We start from the raw sequence: 12,571 nt of genomic DNA, 5'->3' as shown, positions 1-12,571 counted from the left end.
TAGAAGAATTTTGAATTAATAATCAGCATGAATGTTATATTTTAAAGTACCTTTAATGGAACTTTGTTTTAATGCTTGTAGAAGCTGTAACTTCTGTCAGAATTTTCTTTTGTAATTCATATATGTTACTTTTCGAGTCAAATTTGAATAAAATAGATTTTTGTATACAGAAGTCCTTTTTTAATTTTGTATATTTTAAGACATTCTGAGAAGTGTGTGAAAAACAAAGAAAATAGATTAATTGGGATTTGAAAATTTTGGAATTTGAAAAACAAGTATAGATAATAACTTATCCGAGTTAATTCAAATTTCTACAAATTATGATGCAAATATAAAATTTTAAAAAAGAGGTTTTTATTTTAAAAATTCAACTTAACTTAACTGACAGTTTAATGTAACCTATTAGAATAATATTTAAGATGATTTCAAGAAAAAAAAAAATTTGTGAAAAATTCTTTTACTTTTTTGAAACATTTCAATTTGGATCATCTTTCATCAAATTTAAATATAGAAAGAGATTCCTTGTTTAAATACACAAGATCCTGAGTTGAAAAATTTGACAACTAAACAAAGGAAATTATGCTGACTTAACAGTATTTAGTTAGATGTTGTGCTCATAGGTTTATGATTTCAGGAAGTAATGATTGTCATGAAGATATGAATAATTAAAAACATCATTGGAAATTAATATAATAAAGTGACAGATATTATTCAAGTATGAGTAGAAACTAAATGTTAAAATATCAAAAAATTAATAACTTTTTTGGTACAAAATCCTGGGAATAAAAAAAAAAAAAGAAAAAGGCAAAAACTTGTTGAAACAAATGGAATTTCACATTTACTTGAAAGGATTAAAATATCATTACTAGTTTCTGACAGGCTTATCAAGTTAACCTGTGTTGCTTTTTGATTAAGTTTGAATCATCAAGCAGAAAGTGTTAAAAATGTATTGTTAATTGTAGATGTTTTGTCACTCAATTTATTTGAACAAAAGTGAATGCTTATGATGTGCAAATTAATCATTTATTTCATTCAGGGATATCAATTCTAAAATAAGTATGGTTTTCATCAATATTTACATTATTTTTATACTGATTTGTAATGTCAAGTACATGTTGTCAAGCTAACAATTAGCCCATTCAAATTTAAAGAGTTATTAAATTCATTGTTTACAAAAAGTTTTAGATATGAGGTATAAATGAGCTTCTTCACTTCCACAATAACTATATACTATACAAATTTATTGCATGAATATTTATTTTGGTGAAATAGCTGTTGGTCTTCAATATTCATATACAATTTTCACTGACTTTTGTTTATAATTTGAATCTTCTGATTTGCAGTATATATTCTGAATGTATATATTCTTCTTATATGTATATATTCTGACATTTATAACTATAAATTTATATCTTTTTTAACAAAATATATGTAAAAATTTAATATTCTGATAGTTAATAAAAGAAAATTTTTCCATATTTGCTTTTCGATAGAAATAAAAACATACCACAGAATAAGTATTTTTTACTTTTATTCAGCTTTGAGGGAAAAAAATTATCTCAAAAACTACTGAATATGTAGACAGCTAATACATATTTAAATATTGACACCAAAAACAATCTTAGTATTTTTTTTTAAATATAATATATTGTGGAAGTTTAAAACCTATTTGTTTAAAAATAAATGCTGAAAGTCTAATAACAATCTTAAAGAGAAGTTTGTAATATATGCTATAAACTTCATGCAAACAATTATATGGGATTGCCAGAGATATCATTGCAATTTAAATAACCTTTGGAAATTGAAATATTTTGTGTAAATGAAAATTATTTACTAATATGAAAGTCATAATACTTGTAAGCAAGATTTTATACACTACATTTCCTCCTCTTTTATTATATTAAAAATACAGGATACTACAATTTTTGTTAAATTCATTGTTTAGAAGAAACTTCAATGAACTCCTCACTTGCGAAATCAGTTTGCAGCAGTTTGTTATTTCTATTGTTTATGTATATACTCTATAATTATATAAAAGATGTTTAAATATTTCCATAAGTAAATTAACTAATTTAAGGTTAATATGCATTTTTTTCAAAAATTTAATTCAGATAGACCTTTTGTAAAAGTTTAATTCATTGGAAAACTATTCAAAGCACAGCTAATATGCATATTCTCAATTCAAAAGAGAGCAAATGCTCAAATGTTTTATTACATAATAATACAGTGGAAATTTAAAATATACTTGGTTAATAATGTATAGTCAGAGAAACAATCCTACGAAAAGCTATAATATCATGTAAGCAAATCGGTGAGATTATCACTAGGCAATATCACCTTTGTTTTCTCGTTTGATATTATAACATTGCTTGTACACATCTGGGACAGAAACAAAATAACAACAAAAACACGAAACAGCGCCACCCATCAGCTGATAATCATGTGATATATATAGACCAATGAAGATCCATTTCCGGTTGAAAAAGGCAGAAAAAGCTGATTGTCGTAACCTTGATGCTTAGTCGTGAAATTACCGTTCGTGAATACCAATGATCATTGGTTGATGATTAATCGTTGATCATGGGTTGAACGATCCGATGTTTAGCAACCGGTTTGGTGAATACGGCCGATTAGGCCGTATTCACCAACCGTTGTTAAACATCAGCTGATGATTAAACGCTGATCAGCAGTCAAATCGGTATTCACCACACCAAATCGGTTGACGATTTCCCCCTGTTTTGCCCCATTTTTTGATTCACGGACTTCCGATGATCAAATTTGATCAACGGTTTCCCGCATGCGCAGTTCTCAAGAAGGACACCTGTTACATTAGTTTTCAAACATGGAGGATTTAGATACATTGGAATTATTGCAGTTGATATCAGATTGGAGGTGAATAATTTACACTGACAGAGTTTCTGATGTGGATTTGTTAGATGAATGTGATTTTGTTTCCAATGCATTTTATCTTTGAGAAGGAGAAATTAAGCACCAATATCTTATGAAACAGTGCTGTAACTACTGAAGAGAAATTGTGTATTGCCTTACGTTTTTTTGCTTCAGGAAGTCATCAACAAATAATTGGTGATTTCAATCAAACTAGCCAGCCATCATGTTGCCGGGCTATAAATGAAGTATCTAGATGTATAGCTGAAATGAGGCCAAGATTCATTTACCTACCAAATAATGAATCTGAGCGACTTGAGGTATGTTTACATTTATCCCTTTTACATCGTTCATATGGGAATCCCTTTTTATTGTTATTATATCCGAGTTGATTTTTGATTATTATTTTCTGGAATTAAAATTAGAATCTGTCATTTGTATAATTCCGTGAACATTCAAATTTTTGAAGCAAAGGAATTATAATTAAAAGAATTTTCTAAACTTATTAATACCTTTTAGAAAACTCATCAAGTTTAGTACGATTATACTGTTTTTTGTCAATACTGTTTTACAGTTTTTTGTTCCTTAAAATGCTTCCATTAAAAACATTTTATTGCATATTTTCTATTTGGTTAATCTAATGACTTGCTAATAAAATAAGTTATTTCATATCTATACATATTCATATCATTTGTGTAGTCTTATAGTTTTTTTTAATTATGTTATTATGGCGATATAAGTTATTAAAAATCGATAATGTATGTATATTTTTTCAAATCATTTTTAATTAACTTTTAATATTACTTTTATAACTAGAATTCATCTGTAACAGTTTTTGCATTTGTTATGCTATAAGAAAATTTTCCCATTCTTTACATAGACAGTGTACATGTTAATCAATTTTAACCTTGCTCCTTTTATTTTTCAGTTTTGTAAATCTGTAAAAATATAATAAAGAATTCAAGTATTAAAGATTATTTGCAATATAAACTTAACATTTTAATTATGCTTTATTCCATATTGAAAAATCTTATTCTTCTACCCCTACCATTATACCACTGTATATCAAAGATTATGGCAGATTTTTGTATGAATAAAGCAAGAAGGGTTTTTGAGAAACAACCACCTAAATAATAAATATGTTTTCGTTGAACAAATAATATTTTAAGATTAGGAAAAAAAATATTCTTTCTGTAGAATATTTTCCAAAGTTATCTGAAATCACTTACAAGTATTTTAGAATGCACATTTCTAGTGATTGAGAATAGAATATCTTATGTCTTTTTTTTTTATATATATATAAAAAAGTTTTAAAAAGTACTGTATAAATGAATTCTAAATTTAGTTACAAAAAAATGGAATTTTTGACATATCAAATATTTAAAATATTTTATATTATAATCAAATAAATTATAATATTTGTGTTTATACTATCAATTTTTAAGTATGTCATGTAAGTATTATTGTTAAATTAGCAATTTTTTTCATTAGTTATTTATAATATTATAATTAATTCTTATTTCACATTTCTCAGATTAAAGACTTGCAAAGATATGGAAGAAATAAGAAACAGCCTTTTCCTCCTGGAAAAAAAAAAAAAAAAAAGAAAAGAAAGAAAGAAAAGCAACAAACAAAAAAATCTTTTTCATCTGTCTGGTGATGATTATACAGGATTGCTTTTTGTATTTTTGAAACTTTCCTGTATGACTCATTTCCATGATTGTACACTGTTTTCACATGGGTATATAAGTTTTTTTTTTATTTATTTATTTATTTTTTTTAGTAAATTGATTTTTTATGTTATTATTTATTTTATAGAAAAAGAATTATTGCAGTTTTTATTATGATTAATAATTAGAAATTTAAAGAAATTGCTTTTGTTACTTATAAATTGTGTGATATAATAATGTGCTTAGTCACTCAATATAGCTAATCTCTTTTACAATATCAATTTACTTCAGCTTTAATCTTCAACAATGTGTATAAAATTAACATTTTTTAAAGAAATCAAATTTTGACCTTTGTTATCTGCTGAAAATGATTACCAATTTTTATTAATGTTTTCCTTCTCATTACATAACAAATTTTAACATTATTTCTAATGTATTCTCTACCTGATTATTTTTTGAATTTATCTGTATAGAAATGACTAAATAATTCCTTATTCCCATCTTTGAAAATCAAATGTATTTTTAATTTGATGTTGTTCTTTTTATGATTTATAGCATTAATGTTGCACCTCTATTGACACTTTCTTGTAATTCTTGTAGAAGAATTTTGAATTAATAATCAGCATGAATGTTATATTTTAAAGTACCTTTAATGGAACTTTGTTTTAATGCTTGTAGAAGCTGCAACTTCTCTGTCAGAATTTTCTTTTGTAATTCATATATGTTACTTTTCGAGTCAAATTTGAATAAAATAGATTTTTGTATACAGCAGTCCTTTTTTAATTTTGCATATTTTAAGACATTCTGAGAAGTGTGTGAAAAACAAAGAAAATAGATTAATTGGGATTCGAAAATTTTGGAATTTGAAAAACAAGTATAGATAATAACTTATCCGAGTTAATTCAAATTTCTACAAATTATGATGCAAATATAAAATATTAAAAAAGAGGTTTTTATTTTAATAATTCAACTTAACTTCACTGACAGTTTAATGTAACCTATTAGAATAATATTTAAGATGATTTCAAGAAAAAAAATTTTGTGAAAAATTCTTTGACTTTTTTGAAACATTTCAATTTGGATCATCTTTCATCAAATTTAAATATAGAAAGAGATTCCTTGTTTAAATACACAAGATCCCGAGTTGAAAAATTTGACAATTAAACAAAGGAAATTATGCTGACTTAACAGTATTTAGTTAGATGTTGTGCTCATAGGTTTATGATTTCAGGAAGTAATGATTGTTATGAAGATATGAATAATTAACAACATCATTGAAAATTAATATAATAAAGTGACAGATATTATTCAAGTATGAGTAGAAACTAAATGTTAAAATATCAAAAAATTAATAACTTTTTTGGTACAAAATCCTGGGAATAAAAAAAAAAGAAAGAAAAAGGCAAAAACTTGTTGAAACAAATGGAATTTCACATTCACTTGAAAGAATTAAAATATCATTACTAGTTTCTGACAGGCTAATCAAGTTAACCTGTGTTGCTTTTTGATTAAGTTTGAATCATCAAGCAGAAAGTGTTAAAAAATGTATTGTTAATTGTAGATGTTTTGCCACTCAATTTATTTGAATAAAAGTGAATGCTTATGATGTGCAAATTAATCATTTATTTCATTCAGGGATATCAATTCTAAAATAAGTATGGTTTTCATCAATATTTACATTATTTTTATACTGATTTGTAATGTCAAGTACATGTTGTCAAGCTAACAATTAGCCCATTCAAATTTAAAGAGTTGTTAAATTCATTGTTTACAAAAAGTTTTAGATATGAGGTATAAATGAGCTTCTTCACTTCCACAATAACTATATACTATATAAATTTATTGCATGAATATTTATTTTGGTGAAATAGCTGTTGGTCTTCAATATTCATATACAATTTTCACTGACTTTTGTTTATAATTTGAATCTTCTGATTTGCAGCATATATTCTTCTTATATGTATATATTCTGACATTTATAACTATAAATTTATATCTTTTTTAACAAAATATATGTAAAAATTTAATATTCTGATAGTTAATAAAAGAAAAATTTTCCATATTTGCTTTTCGATAGAAATAAAAGCATACCACAGAATAAGTATTTTTTACTTTTATTCCGCTTTGAGGGAAAAAAATTATCTCAAAAACTACTGAATATGTAGACAGCTAATACATATTTAAATATTGACACCAAAAACAATCTTAGTATTTTTTAAAAATATAATATATTGTGGAAGTTTAAAACCTATTTGTTTAAAAATAAATGCTGAAAGTCTAATAACAATCTTAAAGAGAAGTTTGTAATATATGCTATAAACTTCATGCAAACAATTATATGGGATTGCCAGAGATATCATTGCTTTTCATTACAATTTAAATAACCTTTGGAAATTGAAATATTTTGTGCAAATGAAAATTATTTACTAATATGAAAGTCATAATACTTGTAAGCAAGATTTTATACACTACATTTCCTCCTCTTTTATTATATTAAAAATACAGGAAACTACAATTTTTGTTAAATTCATTGTTTAGAAGAAACTTTAATGAACTCCTCACTTGCGAAATCAGTTTGCAGCAGTTTGTTATTTCTATTGTTTATGTATATACTCTATAATTATATAAAAAATGTTTAAATATTTCCATAAGTAAATTAACTAATTTAAGGTTAATATGCATTTTTTTCAAAAATTTAATTCAGATAGACCTTTTGTAAAAGTTTAATTCATTGGAAAACTATTCAAAGCACAGCTAATATGCATATTCTCAATTCAAAAGAGAGCAAATGCTCAAATGTTTTATTACATAATAATACAGTGGAAATTTAAAATATACTTGGTTAATAATGTATAGTCAGAGAAACAATCCTACGAAAAGCTATAATATCATGTAAGCAAATCGGTGAGATTGTCACTAAGCAATATCACCTTTGTTTCTCGTTTGATCTTACCACATTCCTTGTACACATCTGGGAAAGAAACAAAATAACAACAAAAACACGAAACAGCGCCAGAGGCGCCTCAATCTCAGGAGACACCCGTGCACAAGTCGAACCTGATTGGTTTGTCAGATCAGTGAATTGAAAACCGCCAAATGCGTTTATCGCCAATTTTACAGTAACCAATTTTTATCTACGAAGCGGTTAGCATTATTCATTATTGCAAGAATAAACAATAAACATGGAATTTAAGTGTACGCTATGCGGAGCTGAATTTTATAAAAAACGAAATTTGCATGTCCATTTATCACGCATTCATGGAGTAAAAAGTGATAACAAAAATTTTGAAAGTGATTTCGTATGTGTTTATTGCAAAAAACATTTCGCATCTAAAAAGAGTTTATCGACACACGTGGGGAAAATTCATCACGTTGTAAGGGCAAATATTTTGTGCCAGGAGGAAAAATGTGAAGAAAGTTTCCCAACGTTATGTGATTTTCGAGCGCATTTATGCACTTTTCATGAATTGAAAGGTATTGAAAATTGCGAAAAGCTGAAATTCGAGAAATACTCGGGTAAGTACTTGTATCGGTTTAGCCTGATACGTTTCCTTCGACATGTTTAACTATTGATTTATCTTTTTAATGAAGAATCGTGTGCAAAATATACCAGCCTAATAATTTTAATTATTCTTTGGCTTTACTGCTAGAATGTTTTTTTTTTATCCGGTTCTTAAAAGTACGGTTAAAAAACAATTATATTTTTATTTTACTGCTTAGATTTAGTGTTATGGCATTTAAAAGAATCTCTCATGGAAGCATATTTTTTTCTCTCTTTATGTTAAACCAAAATAGAAAGCAGCACAAAGTCATTTATAGAGAGGAAGGACAGAATTTGTTATAAAAAAGATTGGAATAATTTCAATGTCACAAATAATCAACAAAAAGAATTGTAAAATTATTTTTTTAAGAAGTTTAGAGTTTATAAATAATGATTGCATTAAAAATTATAATCTTGTTAAAAGGAAAAGTTTGACTATTGTAAATATATACTGTATATTTATCCTTATGCACAATTTTTACCAATCAAATATTTAAAGATATACATTTTTTATAGATTTCCAACAGTGGCTGGTAGAGGAAGAAAATAATACCAATGTTAAATTTTTTGTAAACTCGAAAAAGAAAAATGAAAACCATGTTTACACATCTTTCTGGTGTAACCTCAGTGGTTCCTACAAACCAAAAGTTGAATCGCGTAAAAGGCAACTAAAGGCACAAGGAACTATGAAGATGGGATTTCACTGTACAGCTGCAATTTTTGTGAAAGATTTTGATTCTCATGTTGAAGTTTCCTATTACAAGGGACATTATAAACATGAGAAGTCATTATGCCATGTGCCTTTGCCTGAAGTTGAGAAAGAGTTAATAGCAGGTAAAGTTATTTTTAGAATAACATTTAATAAATAAAATAATATTGCTGGGAATAAAAAGAATGCATTTTTTTTATAACCTTTATATTGCAATTTTTAGTAGTATCGTAGAATTTAAGTTTGAGAATAAGAATCTACTCTTAGTTGCGGGTTGAGTGATTTGCAAGTAGTCTATTTTAAATATTGTTTAATAAATATGTCCTTTAGGAAACAAACCATTAAATCTACTTCTAGATATATTGAAATTTAATTGAAAATTCTTTAATCTTTTTAACTCCAAAGGGTATTTACATTCCAGAGATTAGACTTCATTCTCTATTGTGTAAATAAATTCTACTTATACATGGGTTATTATAGAAAGAATTGTTTTGACATGATTAAAAATTTAATTAATCATAATTCCTTAAATTAACAAATTTTGCATTAAATTGATATCTCATTTTGAAATAAATATATGCATCTGGTATACAAAACTAATATTATTTTAACACAGCTTCTTTATTGCTCTTACGCTTGTACTCACCAAACTAGATGGTGAAAATGGTTGTTAATCTTTAAAATGTTGCTAAAATTTTTATGCCTAAAGACCTTTTTTTAAATGTATTTCAGGTAAACTTCTTCAAGGTGTTGCTGAAAAAAATATCTTGCAAGATATTCGGCAGTCCTTGGATACGTCATTTGGAAGAAAACACCTTACTTCCAGGAAAGATCTGCTAAACATCAAGAGAGATTTCGGGATTATGCTTCCTAGTAGAGGATCCATTATTCAAGATGACGAGATGAGTGCCTGTGCTTGGGTCGATAAAATGAAGATCGAGAAGGATAATCCTGTTCTCTTCTATAAAAGACAGGATGATGCTCACCCTACAATTCAAAATAAAGACTTTATGCTAGTTCTCATGACACATTTTCAAAAATCTATATTTTATCGTTTAGGAGCAGATCGAATCTGTGTTGACTCAACTCACAGTATTTCAAATTACAACTTTGAATTGGTTACTGTGCTTGTGATTGATGAATACGAGGAAGGTATTCCTGTTGCCTTTTGTATTTCATCTTCAGTAAACACTGTAATTTTAACCCACTTTTTTCAATGTATTAAGACAACAATGTCTACCAGCATCATTCCAAAAATTTTTATGAGTGATGATGCTGTTATGTTTAAAAATGCTTGGGTTAGTGTGTTTGGTCCATGTGATCATTATTTATTATGTGCTTGGCATGTAGATCGAGCATGGAGGAAAAAATTAAATTCTGTAAAAAAGGAAATACGGGAAGATATATATAAAACTTTAAAGACTCTAATGTATGAATTGGATGAAAATAATTTTAAAAATATGTTTAGCAGCTTTTGCGAGATGCTAAATGAAGATATCAATACAAAAGAATTCTATGAGTATTTTTTTAATAATTATCATTCAAGATGCGAGATGTGGGCATATTGTTTTAGAAAAGGAGCTAAAATTAATACTAATATGCATATTGAAAATTTTCATAGAAGTTTAAAACATATTTATTTAGAAGGGAAAAAGACAAAAAGAGTTGATAAAGTTATTTTTGAATTAATTAGATTAGTAAATGATAAAAATTTTGATTATTACATTAAAACTCAAAAGGGTAAAATCACTAAAAAGGCAACACAAAATTTTAAAAGGCACAGGGATGATAAAAATTTACAAGCAACTTTCGAGCAAATTAAAGAAAATGAGTGGAAAGTTATTTCAGGTAAAAACGTATATAATGTAATAAAAGTTCATTCTTGCAATGACACTTGTATAATTGCTTGCAGAAATTGTATTTTATGTATGAAATCATATATTTGTACTTGTCATGATTACATGATCTCTAATTTTTTATGTATACATATACATTACATTTCAATAAATTCTAGCCAAAACAATAATTTTTGCGGTCCACTAAATAAAAACAGTTCCACTATTTCTATTATAAATTCTGAATCTAAAATTATTACAGAAGTAGGCCCTAGTCAGTTAGAATGTAATAAGGTTACAATGGGTATAGTTTATAATAAACTGAATTCTTTAACAACAATGGATGATGTGTCACATCAAATAAAAAATCACTTAATAGCAATTAAACATTTATTAGGAGTTAATTCTGAATATTCCTTTCCTTGTCATCCTAAAATAGCTTCTGAACCATCAAATAAGAAGATTCTTAAGCAAAAACGATTTTATTCGGTTAAGAAGCCTTATTCAAATAAAAAGATTAAGCTTTCTAAACCTAACTCTGCTGAAATTGAAATAAAGAAAAATGTTCTCTTAAAAAAAGAAATGTTGCACTCTAGTAACACTAATCCTGATCATTGTTATTCCAAGTAAGCAAATGTTGTTCTTTTGTATCAATATGTCGTTGGCAACTTTGTATCAATATGTCTGCATGTTTATTCTTAGTTTCATGACAAGTCTGATCTCTTCTTTCTTACAATCGTATACATAAATAATAATTGTCTTCTAATGTTTTCTGTATTTTCACATGTTTATGATTGCATGTGTATCACCCTATTAGATGTGTTAGTGATTGTTAATTTTTGCACATTCCTTTTTAAATTTATATTATATAATAAAATTAATATATTTAAGTAATATTGTGTATGTATGTTTAACTTACTCCACTGTAAAATGTATGTGGATTATATTATTCGAAATTTACTTTGTATCTAATTTCTTTACTTTGTATTTGTATTTTTGTAACATAATCTCCATCTTTTTGTTATTTACACCTTTCAATTGAAAAAAAAATTTGTTTATTTGAAAATAAATTGTTTTATTTGCAATGGTACTTGTTTTCATTCCTTATTTTTCAGATTTTACATATATACATATATGTAATTAATTCTTAATGTAGTTATCCAAGTTACAATCCTAATTTCAAGTAATACAATCACCTCCCCATTCTTCAACCCAGATCTCAAATGGTTTAAATAAGAATCTATTAAAAATATAATGTTCATAGAATGAAAGTAAAAAATATAAAGTTTTTTTATAAGAATAAAAGTCAGAAATACAGAATATGAGAAAAATATTCTATAAATACATGCATTTTTATTTCTTTCAACAATTAAGTGTATTAGATAAGAGTATGAAATTCAATCATTAGCTCTAAAATTTATATTGAATTGAAGACATATTAATTTTTAAAAGTAATGTAGCTTTAAAAAAAATCAAAATATAGAAAGGATTTGAGATGGAGCTTCTCCCCTTGGAATATTTGCATTCTTTAATACTATCAGCATCACTAAGAACAGTTCGTAATATTTTCTTTTCAAATATAGAAATAAGAGTTTTTCCATGTGAAGTTATTGCCTTAAGTTCTGAACACATATGTTAAAATGAATCCAGTGAGAGTTTTGTAGATCTGAGCATTTCATTTTTATTGAAAGACAACATTTATAAACCTTTTTAATTATATAAAGCTTTATTTGATGAAATGAAAAGGTTTTGTAAGTTTTTCAAATCTATGAAAATCATTCTCAGTAAAGAGAACAGTAATTCTATTTTTTTCATAAAAAATGCATATAATTTGCTTTTTTATGCTTTAATACTCAGCCCATTTAATGTATGGCTATCTCAAGGACAGGGAATGTCTGAAGGCAATAAGAGTTTAGTTACAATGTCAGTG

The 12,571-nt window shown here is 26.2% G+C and overlaps 1 protein-coding gene across 1 annotated transcript; it reads left to right on the top strand.

The window, feature by feature from the left end:
• The first annotated feature begins 7,740 nt into the window (after nt 1–7,740).
• LOC129956453 (uncharacterized) lies at nt 7,741–11,590 on the top strand. The gene is made up of 3 exons (XM_056068334.1): nt 7,741–8,072; nt 8,614–8,931; nt 9,539–11,590. Exons 2-3 carry the CDS (start codon nt 8,784–8,786, stop codon nt 11,269–11,271), a joined length of 1,881 nt encoding a protein of 626 aa, XP_055924309.1. The 5' UTR covers nt 7,741–8,072; nt 8,614–8,783; the 3' UTR covers nt 11,272–11,590.
• Nucleotides 11,591–12,571: the final 981 nt, after the last annotated feature.

The sequence above is a fragment of the Argiope bruennichi genome, chromosome 11, assembly GCF_947563725.1.
Source record: "Argiope bruennichi chromosome 11, qqArgBrue1.1, whole genome shotgun sequence".
In the NCBI taxonomy this organism is placed as follows: domain Eukaryota; kingdom Metazoa; phylum Arthropoda; class Arachnida; order Araneae; family Araneidae; genus Argiope; species Argiope bruennichi.
This window is presented reverse-complemented; position numbering and strand designations above follow the sequence as displayed.

Bases quoted from the DNA above. Each gene is read 5' to 3' on its own strand.
- LOC129956453 (XM_056068334.1), top strand. From the start codon at position 8,784: ATGAAGATGGGATTTCACTGTACAGCTGCAATTTTTGTGAAAGATTTT. The intron at 8,932-9,538 runs GTAAAGTTATTT...AATGTATTTCAG, and splicing joins TGAGAAAGAGTTAATAGCAG to GTAAACTTCTTCAAGGTGTT.